This window comes from Polypterus senegalus, chromosome 12, assembly GCF_016835505.1.
Source record: "Polypterus senegalus isolate Bchr_013 chromosome 12, ASM1683550v1, whole genome shotgun sequence".
Taxonomy (NCBI): Eukaryota; Metazoa; Chordata; class Cladistia; order Polypteriformes; family Polypteridae; genus Polypterus; species Polypterus senegalus.
Genome location: NC_053165.1, coordinates 24106811 through 24129571, shown reverse-complemented (window position 1 = coordinate 24129571; position 22761 = coordinate 24106811). Strand labels below are relative to the sequence as shown.

Below are 22761 nucleotides of genomic sequence, written 5' to 3'. Positions count from 1 at the left end.
TTTTTATGGATGCCTACTTGTCAAAAATGCAGTAATAAACTGCATTGCGTTTATCATTCCAACAGATGGTACATTACAAGCATTAACACTGCTTTTACGAATCTAACACCAAATGGCATATAGCAGAGTCATATGAATTGCATATTTCATTTCATCTATTTCTATTATTTTATTTAATTTCATTCCATTTTATTATTGCATGCATTACAAAATACATTCCAATAGATGTATGCAAATGTTAACGCTGAGGTCTAGGTTGATTGCTTACATTTTAAACTGTCATAGACAGGCAGCACAGCTAGTAGATAATAATCAGAGGAGTTACATTTACTCCGTTACATTTACTGTACTTGAGTAACATTTTAAAAAAATTGTACTTCTAAGAGTAGTTTTACTGCACCATACTTTTTACTTTTACTTGAGTACATTTGTGAAGAAGAAACACTACTTTTACTCCGCTACATTGGGCAACACTCGACTCGTTACTTTTTTCCATTTATACATTGCACTATTATTATTGCCAGAGAGAAGTCGCCAGTGGATCTACTGCATGACTGTTTCACCAATCAGACGTAGCAACAATAATCACATGACTCCGTTTCACCAATCAGACGTAGCCATGCAGTCACATGACCACACACAAACTTCCTTTTTAGTCATGCAGGGCTCCTGTTCACTGCAAAATGGTCACAGCTTTACTATAAGAACCTTGAGAAGCTTAACTATCTCTTCACTGAGTGAAGAACAAGCACGCTTTAACCAAACATGCACAGCCAGTCATGGTAAAGTGAGACTTCTTGTACTTGCACAAGCTGCCCTGTTCTAATGTTATTTTCTATCAGCTGTGCTATTTGGAGGGCAAGTGTGTGACGATGCCGGTCCCACATTTGAGTCTGCTGAACCCACACCATCGATATTTATGACCGAGATGAGCTGACATATGAGGATAATTCACTTGTGAGGCCAGAGGATGGTGGAAAAAGTGCTCAAGTGCTTTTATTAAAAACCAGTCAAAACAAAAGTTAAATCAACAAAAGTGTCAATGGTGCAGTGTTCTAAAAAACAGTACATATATAAATCCATAAAAATCATTGGGAAAAGTAAGGATAAAAAAAATCAATAATTAAATCTGTTAAAAATCCGAGGTTAAGATGCAGACTGACTCGTCCTGATCTCTCAGCCCACCTCCTTCTCATTCTCCTGGCTCACCCACCCATTGCTCGCGTAGCCGGCGGAGACTCAGCAGCCACAAGCTCCTTTCGGCCGACCTCCATCTTGGCTCTTTTCTTTTCTCCTTTTCTTTGATTCCCCTTCTTTTTTTGTGCTGACCCGTATATATACACTCCCATCTCCGTGGGCCTTAATCACATGCCGCAGGAAGCCAATGAAGCAATTGAGAACAATCGCACCCACATGTGCAGGTGTGACTTGCTCCAACTAATTAATTAACACCCTGCGGTCGTGCAATTGCACCCACGGAGAGTGGCACGGCTTTATGGATTTGAAGCTGGCCTTTTTTTTTTTTTGAAGACGCGTACCTGCTACACCACCAAGTGAATATGCAGTATTATACTGTCAGTGTGCAGGATATCTCGTCACTGTAAGTAGTTTGCACTGTTCAGACAGACATCTTACCTACTGTAGGTATTCGCTTCAAAAGCTTTGTTGTGAAAAACTGAGATTTGGAACTTTGTGTTATTTGTGCATCTTTATTTTGTAAAGATGTTATTTATTTTTACTCATTTTTTATTTTATTATTTGGAAATAGCGGGATTTGCACATTATTTTATATTTTTGTCTGTCTTATTACAACATTTCTAAAAAATAAATCATTTATTATGTTCAAACACTGCGGTGGGTTGGCACCCTGCCCGGGATTGGTTCCTGCCTTGTGCCCGGTGTTGGCTGAAATTGGCTCCAGCAGACCCCCGTGACCCTGTATTCTGATTCAGCGGGTTAGAAAATGGAAGGATGGATGGATGTTCAAACAGTTACTCAGTACTTGAGTAGTTTTTTCACCAAATACTTTTTTACTCTTATTTGAGTAATTTTTTGGATGACTACTTTTTACTTCTACTTGTTACTGCTACTTTTACTTGAGTACAATTTTTGGCTACTCTGCCCACCTCTGATAATAATGCAATAATAAAACAAACAAAAACAACAACAACAACAACCATAATAATAATAATAATAATTGACATAGCATAAAAGACACAGACCCAGTAAAATAAAATTAAATGATCGTGACTGCAACAGGACTGCTGCTCTTAAACACATTGCTAAGGTCTGGTTTCATTCAAATTCTAATTCTAACATTAAAATGTACACTAAAACTTGGCAAATATCATTTTCCGTAGTTCAGTACCATCTATGAGATTTCATCTTGGCATGTTAAAAAAGTTCTTCATAGTCTGTCCATGACTGGAAAGTGGTGCTTTGATTGGATAATTATATTGCATTATTTGCATATATTGGATACACTAAATAACAGTCATGGTGGATTGTTTAAAGTTAATCATTGCACTAAACTTTCATAAAATTTTGTGAAGTCTGCAAAGTGACATGAGTTTAAAAAAATGACACATTTCACATGTGCACAAGAAACTAGTACGTGCTCGTGAGATACTTTTGTGTATGCGTAGGAAACTTCTGTATGCTCAAGACATTTTATACTTTCTCATGTGCACACAAAACTACCTTGTGTGCACAAGAAATAAGAATATATTTTTTGCTCATATCATTTAGGGGACTCTCTAGTGATCACATTTGTTTATTCATTTATTTCATTGATTTAAAAAAAATCAATATGTTTAAGTTGCTGCCATGATAAAAATTATAACCATCTTGTCATTATTGTAAGGCACCTCTTTGGCTGGCGGTTTAAATACAGAACTAAATGATTTGTTTACAGTTTAAGTTGACAATGCACAATACTTTTTTTTTCTTTGTAGATACTTTAAATGCAAATCAATAAAGCCTGCTAATGCAGCCCAGTTCTTACGTGCTTTCCATAGTGTCATTCTTCAAGTGTGTATTTTACTGATACAATCTTGTAAACAGACATTGCTATAAGTATTTAAATGACCCCCGTGACATTCCTAAATTTCACTCTTTTGTATCCAAACCTTCCATATTTCACTCTCCCCAGTTCTGGTTCCTTTCTTGTGTCTCCAGGTTTCTGTGTTAAGGTCTGGTAGTGATGATTCCACTCAAAGCAAAGGGGAGGATGGGTGCTACTTACAGCTTCACCCACAGCAGCAAAAATGCTAGCACAAGCTCTTCCTAACTATCAGACATTTGTTTTGATTCAAAGGGGCTATACATTATTTAGCTAATACTATCTTAGATCTGTTTAGATCACTGGATGGCTCTTTTGGTTGTCTTGCTTTTAACGGCCTATAGGTTCACTTCACAGCCCATTAAGCTAATTACTTAATAAGCAATGTGAAAAATATAGCCAACTGTACGAGTCTCCCCGGTTCCCCACTGGTTCAACAGGGTTTCTAAGCCTTAGAATCTATAGCCGGCCTTCATCCTCCTGTCTCTTCTGAGCCCTTCAAGTCACTCTGTTGTCTTGACAACAGAAAAGTTCATGTCGATTATAATAAATGGTTTTACATGGTTTCCATGGAGATATCAAACTATTTGGAAAGGCTGCAGCTGCCTGTGCCATGAATTGAACTGAGCTATTTAAAATCAGGCGGTGCTTCATTTGGTATAAAGAACATGCAATTCACGAGAGATGCTAATCAGTCAGAAGAGGAAGTGATGAAGCAATTTGTACTGAAATTAGGGGCTCTATGTTGGCTTGCATGATAATGCAAGGTAAGGATACAAGATGGTGCCATGACTTTGTCTTTGTATTGCATCAAAATGAATATCAAACACACTTGTCATTAAATATTGTGGTGTGTGTAATCTTTTGTTTCTGTGATGCACAGTATTTAAAACAAACATTCAATTCAGACTGTGGACTAAAGGATATGATGAATTAGCAATATTTCTATCTATCGATAACCAAACAGAAACTAAAACTCACAGTTGTAAAATTAAAAGTAATGATAAACTCACACATTCATTGTTGTCTGACATGTTCAGTATTATATATCCTTTTCCAATCAAGTTACTCCAGTCAGTGCAGACAACCTAGAAAGAAGCACAGAGGTGTTCATGATAAAACAGTGTAAAATAGGAATACCAGGAAGGCATATGAGTCGAGGTTATGAGCACCTTTTCAAAGCTCCTTAGTTTGTGACATTCATTATTTAAATTAGTAAACTTTTTAACTAATAGTGATGCGCATAATTAACTCTGCAAAACAGTCCATTAGTAATGCGTTCCTAATCACAATGCCAACCTTTTTCTGTACAATCCAATTAGCCTCTCTCCTTCATATCAAATACCGGAAATAAAAATATATATTATTTTTCAGATTATAGGACTTGTTTATGCCCATCCAGTTCTACAAATATCATTTCCAGCTCTTTCTATCCATTAACATTTTATTTTTTTCTAATCCATTTCCAAATTCAGTCCAGTCTCGGGTCCATTGATACGTCATCATTTAAGGTGTTTTCCCACTCCTAGTCTGTTTTACTTTGTTCCAAATCAGGGGATGATTCCTTCCCTTACTTCAATTTCCGGTTCGTTCGGAATTAGTTTCACACTTTAAACTTTTAAGCAAACTAAACATATCAATAAACGTCCCATGGACATGTCGCAGACTTCTTTCATTGGGCAGACACATTTTTTCTCTGGGAAAAACAATATCCTAATTTGTTTACACAATGTAGCTCTGTGAGCCAAATGCCTATAATCAAAAAACTGCAGGACTATTTGAAAATATGTACTTCTACACATGCTAATGAAAAGGACATTTCAAATAGGCAAGTGTAGAAAAGAAGGCAGGCAGACACTGATGTCCTTCAGTTATTAGACATTAGACGTTTCAGGTGAGTGTCATTTTATTATATTTACTCTCCAGCAGCCATCATATGAACTGTGGGCGAATAAGGCACTGCAGGACCCTGCAGGAAAATTTTGTGTGCCAACCCAGATGTCCCTGTTTAATAAAGTCACAGGGTAACCAAAAAACTATACACAATGCTACAAAATCAACAAAAACCACTGCAAGTAAGCCAGTTTATTTGACAGATGAGATCAGACAGAAGTCCCCATGAACTATGATGATTGATGATGAGCAGGTTGAGGAGACAATGGAGAGGTGGAGATCTGCTCTAGAGAGGAGAGGAATGAAGCTCAGTAGGACAGAATACATATGTGTGAATGAGAGGGAGGTCAGTTGAATGGTGACAATGCAGGGAGTAGAGTTGGCGAAGGTGGAGGAATTTAAATACTTGGGATCAATAGCACAGAGTAATGGGGATTGTGGAAGAGGAGTGAAAAAGAGAGTGCAGGCAGGGTGGAATGGGTGAGAAGAGCGTCAGGAGTGATTTATGACAGACGGGTATTAGCAAGAGTGAAAGGAAAGGTCTACAGGATGGTAGTGAGACCAGCTATGTTATATGTGTTAAAGACGGTGGCACTGACCAGAAAGCAGGAGACAGAGCTGGAGGTGGCAGAGTTAAAGATGCTAAGATTTGCATTGGGTGTGACGAGGATGGACAGGATTTGAAATGAGTACATTAGAGGGTCAGCTCAAGTTGGACAGTTTGGAGACAAAGTCAGAGAGGCGAGATTGTGTTCATTTGGACATGTGCAGAGGAGAGATGCTGGGTATACTGGGAGAAGGATGTTAAGGATAGAGCTGCCAGGTAAGAGGAAAAGAAAAAGACCTAAGAGGAGGTTTATGGATATGATGAGAGAGGACATGCAGGTGATGGGTGTAACAGAACAAGATGGAGAGGACAGAAAGATATGGAAGAAGATGATCTGCTGTGGCAACACCTAACGGGAGCAGCCAAAAGAAGTAGAAGATTTCACAATTAGTCATTCAGTTTCGGGAGTGCTGCTCTCTGGTCCAGTCATTTTAGTTTGGACAACCTACTTCTGCTATCAGCAGGTTTTATAGGTGAGAGACAGGAAGGGGTGGAGTCAGTTGCTCTTGTGGGGTTTCTTTTCAGTGCTGCTTAGGAAAAAGAAGATACCTGCTTCAGACGAGCCTGGAGGATGATCCACAGACACACATTAATCTCAATTAACCTCAATTTAGTTTACCAGAAATCACAGGTCTACTGTCTTAACACTCATAAGTATTTACTAAAAGGGTTCATTTTGGAATGTTTGACTAACATTTACTACATATGTCAAAATTAGTGTGCTTCCTTATCGGCATCGTGTCCAAAAAAGTGATCGCATTGAGAGGACACCCACCTGTATGCATCACTTGCATGGTGTTAAGATGAGGGGTTTTACTGTTGGTTTCAGAGCGCACTGCTATTCATTTCTTGCCACCTCTCTTTGTATTTTGAGCAGCCCAATCACAAATTCATTTAGACATTTTTTCATCTTTGTCTTATTCAGCTCCTACCTGATGGCGTGTGAGAAAGGGTCTGAGTTACAATCAAGTGCTAGACTTCATCTAATTGAATGGTAACTGTGCAATCTGGTTTATGCAAATTGTATTACATTTGCAGGTATGTGTGTATTTATTTTTACCTTTTTAATATTTTCAATGCTCCATGTGAACTCTCAACCCTTAATACTGATGTTTAGTGTGACTACTACAGCATGCTCAATTTCTCCTAGAATTCACACTATTTCCTGAAATGTGGTATCCCATTCATACTTCATGCAATCAACTCCATGCTTCATTGGTACTGCCCTGAGACAATTTCTTTCCAAAGACAGTGCTGTTCTCACCCTCGTGGAGGCCATATTTGCAATCATCAATCAACCTCATCTTTACTATATGACAGGAAAGCCAAAGTCCTTTTTTATTCCATGTGACAGATTGCCATTAAGCTCAAGATTTCATACAAAGGTGTCCAGTAGTGTCTCAAGAAAAAAGGACAATCTGACCAGGATAGAAAAAAGGGGAAGATGCACAACACAGTAAGAGGACATCAGAGTGTGCACTTTGAGAAACAAACACTTTACAGGTCCTCAGTTGCCTTCTTCCTTAAATACACACCAAATATCAGTGTTATCTGTGACAGAGAATGCTGACTATGATACACTTTTCCATGCTTGTGTCATTTTTCCATTAGATTTTTTTTGCTTTTATTTGCCAGTTTCAGATAAATGCTTTTCAAATGGCCAGAATCCTGAGGCCATTTTTGAATCCACTTTAAGAAAGCCAGTCCATTTCAACTGAAGGAAAGACACTTGCATATTGAACAAATTACAAGGTTTCAGCTGTACTAACTAAACTCTAAAAATTCTCTAATAGCCAACTTGCAATTAAAAATGGTGAATTTGGGATGAGCTAAATGTGAGGGCACTGAAGGAATGACTATTGAAAATTGGGCTTTGTAGTCAAATGTGAATTACACGCTAAAATTAATAATTTCAAGCAGCAATAGCAATTACAAACCCTAGTAATGTCTGGTCTATTTTTGAATTCAGTTAATGATATCTTGATAACAAAAAAGTTATCAATTACTTTCAAAAACATGAACATTTCTGGGTGTGGCCATATTTTTTAACATGTAGTGTAGATAGATTGAAATGAATTAGTCTTCAACGTACTGTCCACATCATGTGACTAGCAATGGACAAAATGATTATAAACAGCTGTTATGAATTATTATAATCTTCATTTTTTTTTTACATTTTTCAAGACTTTATTTGGGCTTTTATAAGTATTTTTGGTTGCTGAATTAATTTTTGACATTTGTAAATAAATGTTTCAAATATATAACTTCTCTTTGAAGCCATTTTGTTTTTCATATGAGACGCCATTTTGTAGGTCCTTTTTATGTTGTTGCTATAATTGGATATTTGACCTGTGATCAGATAAACAGCATAAAGATCAGCACCGCTCAATTTTCCCGGATTATGGATTAAAGTTGTTATTGTGTGTCGCACTTTGTTTTTGACTTTAAATTATAGACCGCCAAGCTTTGTTATTTTGATCATGAATTTTGTTTAACATTTGGATTGCAGTAAAAGTTAGGACTGATTTGGGGTTTAGACTACAGCTTGGAATATTGACCCTGGCTTTTCTCCTGGTCCATTCTGAAAAAATTCACTTGCCTTTCCCATCAGACATAATAACAATATGGATACGACCGTGCAAAGATCAACTTAAATTATCAGTGACCACAATGAAATAAGAAACAGATTGAACCAGAAAAACAATTAAATATTGAAAAAAACTTCATCAGGTTTTCATCAGAATGATGTTTTTAATACTAACACTGACCCATTCTTTTGTTTATTTATCTATTTTACTATTGTGTGAAATTGCATAATCTTAGTTAAGACTATATTCTTTAGGAATATTGCTGAATAGCAGAGTTGAGTCCTGCTTTGTCCCAGTGCTGCTTGGATGGACTCTGTTCCCTACAAAGTTGAGCTGAATTAGTCAGCGTTAACATGTATTATGTAATCCAGAAGCACAGTGCCTCATGGTCATAGATGGTATTCTGAGGAGTGTCAATCAGCATTAGACACAAGGCAGGAACCAGCCTTGGACAGGGCATTCACTCTGTCTCACACTTTCTCTCGTTCTTTCCCTTTTACTCTCTCTCTCTCTCACACACACACACACACACACACACACACACACACACACACACACCACACATATGCACACAAACTCAAACAGAACAAATTTAGAATGTCCAGGTCACCTAACATGCACAGCATATGATTATGCCAAATTGCATACTGCTATCTTGTACACAGGCTACTTTATTAGTTTCTGTTTTTCTCAGAGATTGACTATATAGTCAAAGCGAGTGTTTTAATAGAAAAGTGATTTTTTTATACAGTGGAAGTAGCTGAAATTCTCATGTGAAAGTGTTTATTGAGTATTTGGAAGGAATCAAACACCGGGTGGTGCAGTAATCCTCCCAAGGGGAGGATGTATCATCTCACCCCAACAAAGCTGCTGTTCTCATTATGGAAAATCTGCCTTTTCACTCATAAGCGATGCTAATTACCACTCTGACAGGCACTGAGATGTGACCTTTCCATCAGGAGGTTTCAGAGCTTTGCAGCATGGCCTCCCTATGACATCTTCGATTTTTGCCAACTTCAATGGAACAATGTGCTTGAGAAAGAAGGAGGGAAATGTCACTGGAAATGATAAACCCGGAGGCTTGGAAGAAGCCTACGAGATACAGGAATCGGCAACAAGTTAAAGCTTCTGTTGATTAATAATAAGTTCAGGCTTACTAAAATGATCAAACACTCCTAGGATTTTTAAATGTTTTTATTGGGCAGCATTAGTGAATCTTTTTAGTGTTTTTCCTAAAGTGATTCCTTCTGCTTTATTGCATTATAGTTCTTTTTTGCATAAGAAACAGTATTTTATTTACTACATTGAATATTATTAATAAAAAAATAATTGTACATTACTTCACATCTTTTTGAAAACTATCTATCTAGTGGCAGCTAAGGATCTGCACTGTTATCTGGAAGGGATCCTACTCTGCTGGGCTCTTAGCTCTGAAAATTGCTCCAGAGGTGCTGAACAATGACTGACCCTGTGCTTTGACCCCCAAAGGTAATAATAAAAATACAATTTTCCCTCTCAGATTAATATAGTATATCATCTTATAGCAGATTTGTATCTATTGTGAACTTGAACCCGGACACACACAGATGGACATCGTTGGATCCACCACACACTGTTTATTTATAATATTTACAAGTATTGTCACGTGCACTCCCCAGTCCTCTTCCACCCGACTTCTGCCGATGACTGGAGGGAGGCGGCCCCTTAAATAGGAACCCGGATGGGCTCCAGCTGCTTCCCGGCATTCCTCTGTAGCCACGCCCCAGTGTGGCGGATGTCCCGGCTGCACACCCGGAAGCCGCCTGGGTGTCCCCTGTCGTCTTCCCCCCAGCACTTCCTGGTGTGGCGGAAGTGCTGGGCTCCTGGGATATTCAGGCACTGGGGCGCCACCTGGCGGTGGCCACAGGTCCCTACAGGGCTGGGCTTCCAAGCCCTTTACCCGAGGCCCCCAACATAACCAGGGCGGATGCCCCCTCGCGGTCTGGAGGAGGCACAAGCCCTCCTCCGGTCCTCCTGGGCATGACAATCTCAAAACGACAATGGATTTCTTTTTTTTATAGCTTTACATTGGATCCATCCGTTGGTCATTAAAGTGTCTGTGTTCCTCTAAATTTGCTAACAGAGACACAAAGAAGGCCTACCAGCATTTAAGAGTTCAGCAAGTTGAGTAGACTGTGAAATTGTAAAATAGTACAGAATTGTGCAGGTTTGTACAACAGACAAATAAGGGATTGAAAGATGCAGTTATCGTTCTGCTTCACACCTGGATTGGACAAAGCTAAAATCACTGTGAAGATTATGTTTTTTGATTTACCCAATGCCTTCAGTACCATCCAGCATTCCTTGTTAAGGGGTACAGTCATGGATATGCAGGTGGATGAGCCTATGGTGTCCTGCATGGTGGACTATTGTAGAAGGAAACATTTTTATATTAGCGTAAAATAGCAAAATTAACATAAAGAGCCATAAAAGTAATTAAAAGCTTTTAAAACATTAGATTAAGCATAAATTAGAATGTTAAGCAAATAAGATAGGTCAAGCAAATAGTTAACTAAAAAATCAGTTATATTGCATTATTTTTTAAGCTTACAGCAGAATTGCTAGTCTGGGAAAGAACAGAAAAAGAACAAGAATTGATGTACAGAAACCAGCTTAGAGCAGGATAAGAGTTTGAGAATACCTGTGTCCAAGGCTGGGAAGCTAAGGAAACGATACCTCAGACAGAAGACGGCTCTGGGAGGCCCGTAAAGAAATCAGCTGGATTGGGGAACCAGCAGAAAGGAAACAAAAGGCTTTTGCTGTAAGCAAGGTCACACTGATGTAATGCATGAAGAGAAACATTAGTATATTCAGGCATTAGCAATAATTACAGAAGAATATATTAGAAATTAACTTTAGCATAGAAATTAAGACGAATCAAGTATGCCAGGCAAATGATTAAATAAAAACATATACCATATTTCTTTTTAATTAAAGCTTAGCTTTAGGCCACCATTATAACATAACTTGAAAGGCTTAGAGAAGGAAGTGACACCATGAAAGACCAAATATGGAATAAAGAACATCTGCCCAGCTGAAGAACCAATCAAGAATAAGAAAAACAGAAACTGAAGTGAACAATAGACAGTATAGCCAGGTGCAGAATGAGCTAATCGAACGAGGTCAAAATGATAAGAAATTGTTATAAAAACTTTGATTGCTGTAACGTTCAGGGCTCAGCTCAATTTGGCCGTATTGGGTTGAGTCCTTGTTATTTTTTGTGTTGTTTTATTGCAATAAAGCTTTAAAACTTTGTCTGTCTATCCCGAGTCCTAATAGCCTTTATTTTCAGGTAAAAAGCCTTCTAATGATACATTTTTCGCCACGACACTATCTGTCATACAGGCTGCAGCCTGTGAGGCTCAAAGACTGTGTCTATGATGTGGATGTGAGCAACATTGGAGCACCACAAAGAACAGTCCTGTCTCTTTTTCTTTACTCTGTACACCTCTGACTATAAATATTATACCACATCAAGTCACTTGGAGAAACTCTCTGATGACTCTGCACTTATGCAGTGTATTCAGGGCCGGACTGGGAAGCTTATTCAGGCCGGTAATTCCTAGTCTAATCCAGACCAGGCCATGCAATATACACCAATTTTCTTGTACAGGTACAGACTCAAAAAATCAACACACACCATTTTTTCTTGAAGTTTTTTTATGGATGAGGAGACAGTAGATTTAGATTTTACACATACATTTCACTCTTAAATATTAGTCTCAAGACAACCTAAAAATAAATTGTGGAACAACACTTCATAAATGTAAACGCTTCATAAATAAACCATGTAGCTCTATAATATTTATATGAAAACAAATGTGCAAAAAGCACTGAACCACAAAAAGTAGTTGTCAGTGAAATCCACAGTGCAGAGATTATTTGTGCAGTTTCAACTGGGAGTCAGGAATAAACACAGCCAAGCCACTGTCACTGTCTAGATGATAATGCTGAATACTCTTCCACAAAAAAAAAACACTTTGAATTTCTTCAATAGACAAAAGACTCAAAAAATGTTTCAGTGCCACATAATTTTTTTAAACAATCCATCCATCCACCCCTTATCCAACCCGCTATACAGTGATCCCTCGCTATATCACGCTTCGACTTTCGCGGCTTCACTCTATCGTGATTTTTTTCTCATACTCGCTTACGTCACTACGCATGCACTTTCTGAGAACTTTTATCTAAGCCCTACGATGTCTCCTAAACGTGCTGCTTTTTCTAAGCCTTCTGACAATAAAACTAAGCGGCGGAGGAAGATGCTTACTATCCAGGAGAAGGTGAAATTCTTGGATATGATCAAAGATGGCAATACCCTACAAAAGCCTCCTCACGCATATGAAAAGACAGTGGCAGCAACTGCCTATCAAGATGTTCTTCAGCCGCGACCCCAGACACCCACTGCCTACTCCTAGTACTCCTTCAGTGGAAGAAGACAACAACGCACCTGCTGAAGATACTGCACCACCTCTGAAGACTCTCCTACTGAGGTCGTGCCTTCATAGGTTAGTGGTTGTGTGTAAGAACTGTGTGTGTTTGTGTGCAATTAAATGTACAGTACAATAATCTACTATATAAAAGCGTTCGGGATTGTCCTTCTGTCCCGTGAGTACAAAGCGTAGCGGTATTCCGCTTATTACAGACTTACTACTTGCGGCTTGAGGTACGAAGCGACGCGATGTGAGCAGAGTTCTGGTGCTCTCATCGTACCCTTGGTTTTGTGCGAGATGCGCTGGAAAAATAGACAAAATTATGTCTCTGGAAATAATTAATGTTGATGGAGTACAAATGCCTCACCGCGTAGTAAATATCAGGGGAGATGGTGCTTGCTTATTCTCATCTATAGCTTATTTAGTGCATGAAACTCCGTCTTTAGCAGTACAGATTCGGGCTGACATTGTATGACTTTGGACAGGCACTTGAGGGGATAAAAAAAAAAACTTAGGTTTTCGGGAGATGTTATGAATGGGCACTTTGATGTTCTCATTCTCTACACTTACATCCCTGATGTACACATGGAGCACACAAAAATTGAGGATAAAAGTCGATCGCCTTAAAAGGCGAGTGCGCCTAGTAATATGATATTTGTAACGTCTAATATGTCTTATTTTCTCTTATTTTGTCTAATATATTGGGTAATACGAGTGTAATGGTGACTAAAGGGTGTTATTTCATGTCTCGAGGCCTCTAATAATGTTAAAAAATGTATTTAGAAGGTCGTAAACAGGTTTTCTATACTCTAACTGCGAAAATATTCGATTTATAAATAAAGAATCCTACTTCGCGAAAATTCATTTATCACGGTAGAGTCTGGAACGGATGAACCGTGATAAACGAGGGTTCACTGTACAGTATCCTAACTACAGGGTCACGGGGGTCTGCTGGAGCCAATCCCAGCCAACACAGGGCGCAAGGCAGGAAACAAACCCCGGGCAGGGCGCCAACCCACCGCTGTTTTTAAACAATGCACTTAGGAAACAAAAAACTCTGAAACATTTCGTGCAGCCTATTCAGTCGATCTCTCCTTGGGCTTAACTGTCAGAGCGCAAGAGACACACTTTAAAAGTATTAAAATAACAGGACACATTCATTACCAAACATCATGAAATAAACAACAACAGGTATGTTTAAAAACACAAATCATTCCACTTGCATACGTGTTTCATTAATAAAAAAATTAACATAAAACATTTCGTGTAGCTTATCCAGTCACTCTCTCATCAGGTTTAACTGTCGGAGTGCGAGAGACACACTTTAAAAATATTAAAATAACAAGACACATTAATTAACTAACATCATGAAATAAAGAACAATGGGTACATTTAAAAACACTCTGAGGGAAAAAGGAAAAAAAAAACATTAAAAATGTGACCATAGGCTACACTTCATTAAATTTTGAAATAAAAATAAAACAAAATAAATAAGAGTAACAAATACCAAAACCCATACAACATCCAAATATAATTCAAAGTATATTATAAACAATCTTCATATATAACAAAAGCACCAGATGTTAGCACTTCTAATCTTAGCGCTCCTGTTTAACTGTCAGAGTGCGAGATGCAAGTGAAGACTTGACCAAAAACAAGAAACCCTCTAACGTTAAACCGAAAGGATTTGTGCCCACTACAGAGCAATAACGCCCGCTCATTTTCCAGTATAATGACATTATATAATTTCACCATTAGTTTATTTTCCTGGTTGCTCTGAATGCCAGGCAGCAGGCTATTGGGAAAGCTGATTGTAAATGTCAGTCCTGCTCTGGGTGTATTGATAAGGGTGGTGAGACAGAGAATAGTCAGGTGGAGAACTTTGTTTTTTTGTTGTAGTAAGAATTGTCTGCAACTTAACATCAGCAAAACCAAGGGACTAGTTATTGAATTTCACTGCATGTGACGGCCTCTTTGCCCAGTCACTATTCAGGGAATGAATGTAGAGGTGGTGCACTGCTACAGGCACTTGAGGGTCCAAATCAATGACAGGCTAGAAAGAAAGGAACCATAAAAAATAAGTAGAGCAGACTCCTTTTTTTCTTAGGAGAATGCACTCCTTTGATGTGGGTAGTGACATCCACTACATGTTCTGCTACGTGTTCTACAACCCTGGGATGTCCTGTGTAATTTTCTACACTGAAGTGTGCTGGGCCCGTAACATCACTGCAATAGAGGCCCACTGAAACAACAAGCTGACCAAGAACGCAGGCTCAGTTATGGGACACACTCTGGGCCTGTTGGAAACAGTTGTGGAGGAGAGAATGAAGACAAAGCTAATGGCCATTATATACAATACTGCACATCCTCTCAGTGGCAAACTAACTTTGAGGACTTTCAGTCAATTAATTATTCGGCTGAAGTGTGTCAAGAAACGTCACTGGGGCTCCTACTAATGGCAATTTCCCATTGTGTTTGGTTATGGGACTGCTCTTTTTATCTTTAAGCAAGTATTTCTTTTTAACTTCCTTTCTTTTTAGTCATTCTAGTGGGTATTTCATAGGGCATATTGTTGTTTGTTATTTGTTATAATATAGTAATATGTATTAATTTATTTATTGAGCTTCTGCAAAAAGCCAATTGGGGACAAAGAGCTATCTATCTATCTATCTATCTATCTATCTATCTATCTATCTATCTATCTATCTATCTATCTATCTATCTATCTATCTATCTATCTATTGTGGCGAGTGGCTCGGGGTGGCACCCAGCCGAGACACCCAGAAGGGCCGGAGGAGGGATTACGCCTTCTCCGGACCTCAAGGGGGTGACCGCCCTGGTGGCTATAGGTACCACGGGAATTAGCATGGAAGCTCAACCCTATAGGGGCCTGTGGTCACCGCCAGGCGACGCCCGAATGCCTGGAGAGCCCTGGTCATCAGCACATCCACCACACCCGGAAGTGCTGGAGGGACACCTGGAGTGCTTCCGGGTGAAGATAAAAGGGGCTGACTCCCTCCATTCGACAGCTGGAGTCGGGTGGAAGAGGACGAAGCCTGGAGGAGAGGAGTGGAGGAGGTCAGAAGGAGAGGAATTGAGGGAAAGGCCTGGACTAAGGGTGATTGGTGCAGGGCCACTGGGTTATGTGCTGTTAAACGTTGTAATAATAAGTAATGTTTAATCAATGCGTGTGTGGTGACAAACTATCGGTGTCTGCCTGTCTGTGTCCAGGCCAGTCTCCACACTATCTATCTATCTATCTATCTATCTATCTATCTATCTATCTATCTATCTATCTATCTATCTATCTATCTATCTATCTATCTATCTATCTATCTATCTATCTATCTATCTATCTATCTATCTATATATCTGTGTATCTGTCTGTTTATCTGTCTGTCTGTCTGCCTGTCTGATTCAGGCTGACATGCTGCTGCACTGTTTCCTCACAATGCTAGAAACTGAGTTTATCTATGTGGTGTTGATATTGTTTTTTATTTTGAATTCACATTTTAAGTGTCTGCTTTGTGAAGCAGCACCCACCAGAAGAGAACTGTAGCTGGAGTTAATATTCTAAACAGTTGGGGTGGAAGCCAACTGTGGAAGGCATGTCAGCTTTGGTGAGCATACTCATGTACAATGAGTGATGTTAACAGGTGACAGTTTAGCTTTGCCCATTATCCTATCATCATTTATTCCTTTTGTGTAGCAATATGCCTTTGAACATTGAGGAGCCCAGCAAACTCCACATACAAGCCATCAAAGACAGAGTGCTGTGAAGACACTGCAACATTGCACTTTCCCACTAAAAACATGAACGATGAAACACAAATGGATGAAAATGACGAGATTAAATTAACAGTAATTGCTGATAGTATACAAATGAAAATCACAGCCCTTCACTGCCCCCATGTCTTTTAAAGAAAACCTCATAAGAAAACCTACATATGGATACGAAGGGAATGTATAAAGTCCATACAGGCAGTGATTGGGCTGAGATTCAAGCTGTAGCCCCAGCACCACAATGATACTTATTATTATTGTCATCATCATGGGAAATGGAATCTTTCAGGACGAGGAAAAACATCCTTAAATATATTTGTGTTTTGTTTTCATTATTATTTATCGTATCCACTTACCATTACAATATATTTAAACTTTCAATTATTAAAGTTGTCTTATAACCACTAACTATAACATTAGTCTTTATGTGCTATGATACTAAGTTATAATGTCTGTGATTAACAGCAATAATATTTCTTTTTCTGGAAAAATAAACTTTTTGTACTTCAAGAGGCTGTCATGTTCATGGAGATTGGGTGTAACGACACACAGAACACTCAGCAATTTTTGATTTTTGGTTGCTTATTCTATATTTTGCTACTGAAAATAAAATTTGCAGTGTATCATCCCTATTGTATTATCATGGAGCTATTAGAACTTTCTTACAGTAATTCATTTTGTGTTGGCCTATTCCTGCACACTAACCTTAACTCACATATGCACACACCAACCATATTCCCTTAAACACTGATTATGAGTGATTCTTGCAAAGCCTGTCACCCCACAGTACACCACATATGGACTCAACAGCTTTAGCATGGACAACACACAGGTGTCCCAGGATAAAATCTCAACCTAAAGTCTGAGACACCTTGGTTAACGCTACTTACCAACCACTGATGCATTACTCCTACTGTATTGCTTTCTGTTAGACATTTCCCTCTTCACCCCTGATTTACTTAAACTCTAAAAGGAGCTCAAATCCCATCTAGAATTGGCAAAATAAAGCAAAATGCAAACAGATGAACAGACTTAATACATTTGATTCTTTAAACATTATTCTAATAACTGATACAATAAACAATAGAAAATAAGGGTGATGCAATCCACACCATACAACCTGGCAGTGCTGTTCTCACTCCTGCAGAAGACTCTGGTTTTGCATTGCTGTTACAGGAAGCTTTGATGGTGAATTGAGGCATTCTAAGTGTGACTCCCTCTTCCTACTCCTCCTTCTCTTCTATGATTACCTCACTTGTCTGATCTTATATGGCTCTACTTAGGTATGGGCCTGTTTTCCAAAGGAGCCACATTTGGAGCTCATGTCTCTGACGTCATAAGCAAGAGGCCAACACCATGGCATACTTATAAATTGGAAACAGCTTACATTTGCATTAAACCAGTTCTTATGCACAGTCAAGCAATACCTTGCACAGTATTCCTTAATCTGTAGCCTTGTAATATCGCAGAGGTTTTTATTCTTTCTTCTTAAACTAATTATCAAAATGTTCATGTGAATTCTTGACTAAATATCAAAGTATTACCAGACAAGATGCATTCTTCAGTAGCCAAGTAACATATCGATATGTTTTACCATAGAAAATGAATGAATGCCTTTGTGAAAGTCCTTTGTTAAAATTTTACAATAACAGTTCTGCTCCTTCCTCCCACACTTCTGAGTTTCTGCACTTTATCATGTAAGTAGCCACATTATGCTTCCTAATTCTAAAGCCACCTACTCCAATTTAAAGTTACACCTTAGAGCAGGGGTCTCCAACCTTTTTTACCCCTGAGAGCTACTTTTACAAAATGAAAATGGCTGAGAGCTCCTCATGTTTTCTAACGTTTATTCTCATAGCTTATTTCAACCCAGACAAACTGAATAAGCTTGTTTTGCCTGAACATTTACAAAATGTTGGTGTCCACAACTCACTTTTTTGCATTAAAACATCACAAAAAAATGTAGTTCATTTGCAAGTGCATTTTGTATGTCTGTATGCATTTTCTAGTGTATCTCACAGTATTGAATTAAAACATGAGTGCTGTCAAAACAAAACAATGCAATTCCAAACACACAGATCTGACGTATTCATTTGTCATTTTGTCACATGTCACTGTGTCACTTTATTCATAGGTCCAGTCACATGTGTGATGTGTTATTTAGTTAGATGACTCAACAAGAGAGGCAGGCGTATGGTGGAGTGGAGCCACTGAGGTTCACTCTTCTGGAGTCATTTCAATGTCTGTCTGTCAGTCTTGTTCTGAACTTTGATTTCATGACATTCATGTCAGACTCACAGAGGTATGGAGACCCAAACAAAAGACATTTTCAGAGCTGCTTGCTGAAGATTCTTATAGTTATCTGGCTCTACTAAGCTCCAGAAATGCTGAGAATGCTGTTGAGACTTTAACTGCACATTATTTTGAAGGTTTACTAATATATAATATATAAAATCTAATGTCTCTCTCTCTGTATGTCTGTCCGCTTTTCAAGAGAGAACTACTTAACGGATTTAGATTGGGTTTTGTTCTAGAATTTGCTTCAACATTCCGGTTGATTTTGCGACTTCTCTCATTTCGCTATGTATCATAGTTCGCTTGCCGTACCGATTTATTTGTGCGAATCCGAGATCCATGCAGCGGGCCGGGGGGAGGGGCCTTCCTCACTCACTCGCCAGCTTCGGTGCGCGGTCCTTAACTCCGCTTAGCTAGCAAATGAGAGGAGAATTGAATTCAACTTTCTTTGATATTTAAAATAAAGTGTTACTTAGGTCTTGATGAGTTTGAGTCCAGATATTCTCTTAAGTGTACGCCACATTGAAAAGATTACAATTCAGAATGTGGTTCGTGATATGATTTTTTGGAAATATCGCCCACCCCTAATTTGACTAATCAAGTTTTCAAATTTATGTAGGATTCATTACTTGGAAAGGGGTTGCGAGCGATGAGTTTGAGACCCCTGCCTTAGTGATTAAACTGCCGACAGCAAGAATAAGGTTTAGCGCACTTCACTTTCAATCTTATGTTCAGCAACATCTGATACAGGTACCTCCTCCTAAAGAATTACCAGATGCTTCCAGGTGGGCCAAGAGATACAGTACTTCCATAAGTAATGGGTCTGACTGTCAGTCTTCACCCAGCTGAGGACAATGAGACCATTCTAACTACATAATCAAACCTCCTGAGTTAACTCCTCTTGGTTTAGAAGGGCAACAATATGGAAAGACCTCCTAGTGGTCTTCCCATATTGCTGAGCTCCACACCTTACCATGGGGAGTGAACTCAGCAATCCTGCTAAGAAGCTCATTAAGGCTGCTGGTACTTGTAATCTCATTATTTTAGTCATTACCCAGAGCTAGTAAATGAAAGATATACTTGTGAATTTAGCCCATATAATCCAGTACAATGTTAGTATAATTTTTGCTATTTTCATCAGTTTGTTGGTCATCTCTGTCCTCACTCATAAGCAAGGCCATGAGGTATTTGAACTCCTCCATACCTCCGCCACCTGCTCTCCCTTTAACTGTAGAGAACAACCCCCTCTCTTTTTGAGGAGAGGGTGATGACTTCAAATTTGGAGGTGTAAATTTTATCCACATGGGATCACAAATCCAAATGATTGTCCAGTATGAGGCGGCATGGTGGCGCAGTGGTAGCGCTGCTGCCTCGCAGTTAGGGGACCTGGGTTTGCTTCCCGGGTCTCCCCTGCGTGGAGTTTGCATGTTCTCCCCGTGTCTGCGTGGGTTTCCTCCGGGCGCTCCGGTTTCCTCCCACAGTCCAAAGACATGCCGGTTAGGTGGATTGGCGATTCTAAATTGGCCCTAGTGTGTGCTTGGTGTGTGGGTGTGTTTGTGTGTGTCCTGCGGTGGGTTAGCACCCTGCCCAGGATTGGTTCCTGCCTTGTGCCCTGTGTTGGCTGGGATTGGCTCCAGCAGACCCCTGTGACCCTGTGTTCGGATTCAGCGGGTTGGAAAATGGATGGATGGATGGATGTCCAGTATGAATTAAAATAGGTAAACATGATCAAAGAACTATTGCGATGACCTTACCTGGGGTAGCTCATGAGCCGTGTCTGGTTGAAAGTCTTCAGCCTGATTTGATATGCTGGGAGCCGTAGTCCTTTCTTCTCTAAAATGAGGCTCCATGCCTTTCATGACCTCATCACCCTCACCCCAAGGCACTTCCACAGAGTTTGCAGAGGATACTGTAGACAGCTTGGCTGTAAGGTCAGAATCACCTTCCTCGGTTTTAATGTCAACTCCTCTGTGTACTACAGTAACCATGGCTATGGTGTCCAACAAAATGTCCCTTTCTGAAAAATCCTCAGAAGACCTTTCAGGATAGGTGGGAGTATCTGCCTCTGATGCTGATGAAGGCAGCTCCTCTGAGTCTGCTTGCAGCTCCTGGTTTGACACTTCAGCATCTAAGAGAGCCATGGTGTCATTGACAGACGTGTTGTAGTAGCCCTCAGTTGTTTGCTCTTGGAGATCCTCAGTCATGAACAGGATTGATTTTTCTGTCTGGTATTTCACATCGGAGGAAAGGCTTGCCACAGAAGTAGAACTTGGATCTACAAAGTTATACTGATTTTCCCCAGTTTCATCATTTACCTCCCAGAAGTCAGACTGGCTGACTTTGGATTTTGTGGTGGAGAGGGAGCTGGATGAATTCACATCATCTGGGATGAGATCTGGGAGAGAAGATGGCTGCATTATAATAGAATTGTAGCCTGAAAAAGTCAAAACAGTTTGATCAGTACTTTGTTTTACCCATTCTAAAAGTAATTCTCTTTCCTCTACCTACACATAATTCTAGCTTTGTTTCTGAATCAGCATAATATAATTTTTCTATGTGGTTAGTTGTATTAGTTGTTGGTGTCAGGGAAAAAGTAAATGTTTCCATAATTTTCTGCCATTCTGTTTTAATTGGCACCATTTTGTGACGCCTTGTGTTGTGTTTATTTAGGAGTGTTCTGTGTCAAGCCAGACTCAGAGGCCTTTACTTTGTTATCATCACTTTCTTTGCCAAAAACGACTGATTGACAATTTTCTTTGCCTTTTTGGTTATGCTTACTGATTTTAAACTTTGCCTGTTACACATTCATAAATTCTACTTATCTCCTTTGGCTCTGGTTTCCATGTTAAACTTAACATTATTGACCTGGCCTGAAAGATTAATCTCTTGGATGGCCACCTGAAAGCTACTTACCACTTTTAAATAAATAATTTTTATGCTTTAAATCTCAGCCAAACATTTTATTTTGGGGACACAATTCTTTATTCTCTAGACATCTCATAATAATAAAGACGAAGGGACAAATTTTAAAAGATTTTTGGTGGCCCTCAGTTGGAAAGTCTCTAAATAAAAGTTCAGTAGGTCATCTCTGAATATTGTCATTACAATACAGTCCTTGGGAGTGTATCTCAGCAGATTTAAAAATGAATCTTCCTCCCTTTTAAGGTTATATAACAGCGTTGCTTGTGGTTTGATATATTCTCCCGAGTGATTTGTGATTGCAAACATTTTGTTGTTTTTGAATGGCTTTCTTCAATGAATTGTGTGAATCAATTCTCAGCAACAAATGATTCGATTCAGTAGGACTCAGAGAGAGAGGTAAAGCTCATGCATGATGCCATCAGCCTCTTTTGTTTAAATGTGTAAAGCACATGAGAAAGTACCATCTGTCTGATTCATGATTCTTTCTAGTTAGAACTAAATTATAATCAGTATATTAATTGTTTTCCCAATTATTGTAACGGGCTTAATGTCTAGTATATATATATAGTGACATGTGAGTCCCTGTCTTGCACCCCAAAACATGAGGCTGAGTCTCAGTACTTTGGCAAAACCAACTTTGTTCTGCCTTAAACAGGAACAGCACGGTTATTTATTGTAGTGGGATCTACCACAGACACAGCAGTCAGGCAGGGTCATGGCCAGGTTAGTGGCCAAGTAATCCTGTTCTCTGCATTTATAATGTTCCTTGCACCACCCATCAGTGGCAAGTGCTTATACCGCAACCGTGATCGACTCGGATCTGCTTTAGTTGCGAGTTGCTTCGGCGTTGGGAGCCCACAGTTGCCCCGGCAACTAATAATCTGTCTTCCATAGACGCTGCAATCGCACTTTGGGATGATCTTTGGCATGTCATCCCGTTGGGAGGAAGTCCCAAAGGAGTTCAGAAACCTTACAATGTATATACAGTATATATAGTATATACCAGTAACAGCGTACGGCATGATAACATGCAGTGAATATACTTGACTTACAGTTGTCATACTCTTTCTCTGTACATTTAGCATTCGTTTGCTCAGAGGTTGGTGCGCTTGCTGCTTCGTGAGCAGCTCTTGTTTACTC

At 39.2% G+C, this 22761-nt stretch overlaps 1 protein-coding gene across 2 annotated transcripts in view; it reads right to left on the bottom strand.

Annotated features, from left to right (window-relative positions):
- podxl2 (podocalyxin-like 2) overlaps positions 1–22761 on the bottom strand; it is a 109977-nt gene that overhangs the window by 20151 nt on the left and 67065 nt on the right. The window contains exons 3-4 of one of the 2 annotated variants that reach the window (XM_039771985.1): positions 20454–21094; positions 4075–4149 (exon numbers count right to left, since the gene is read on the bottom strand). In XM_039771985.1, coding sequence (XP_039627919.1) covers positions 4075–4149; positions 20454–21094 — 716 coding nt within the window. Of the gene's footprint in view, positions 1–4074; positions 4150–20453; positions 21134–22761 lie in introns of both variants that reach the window. The other variant, XM_039771984.1, reaches the window with a different exon arrangement.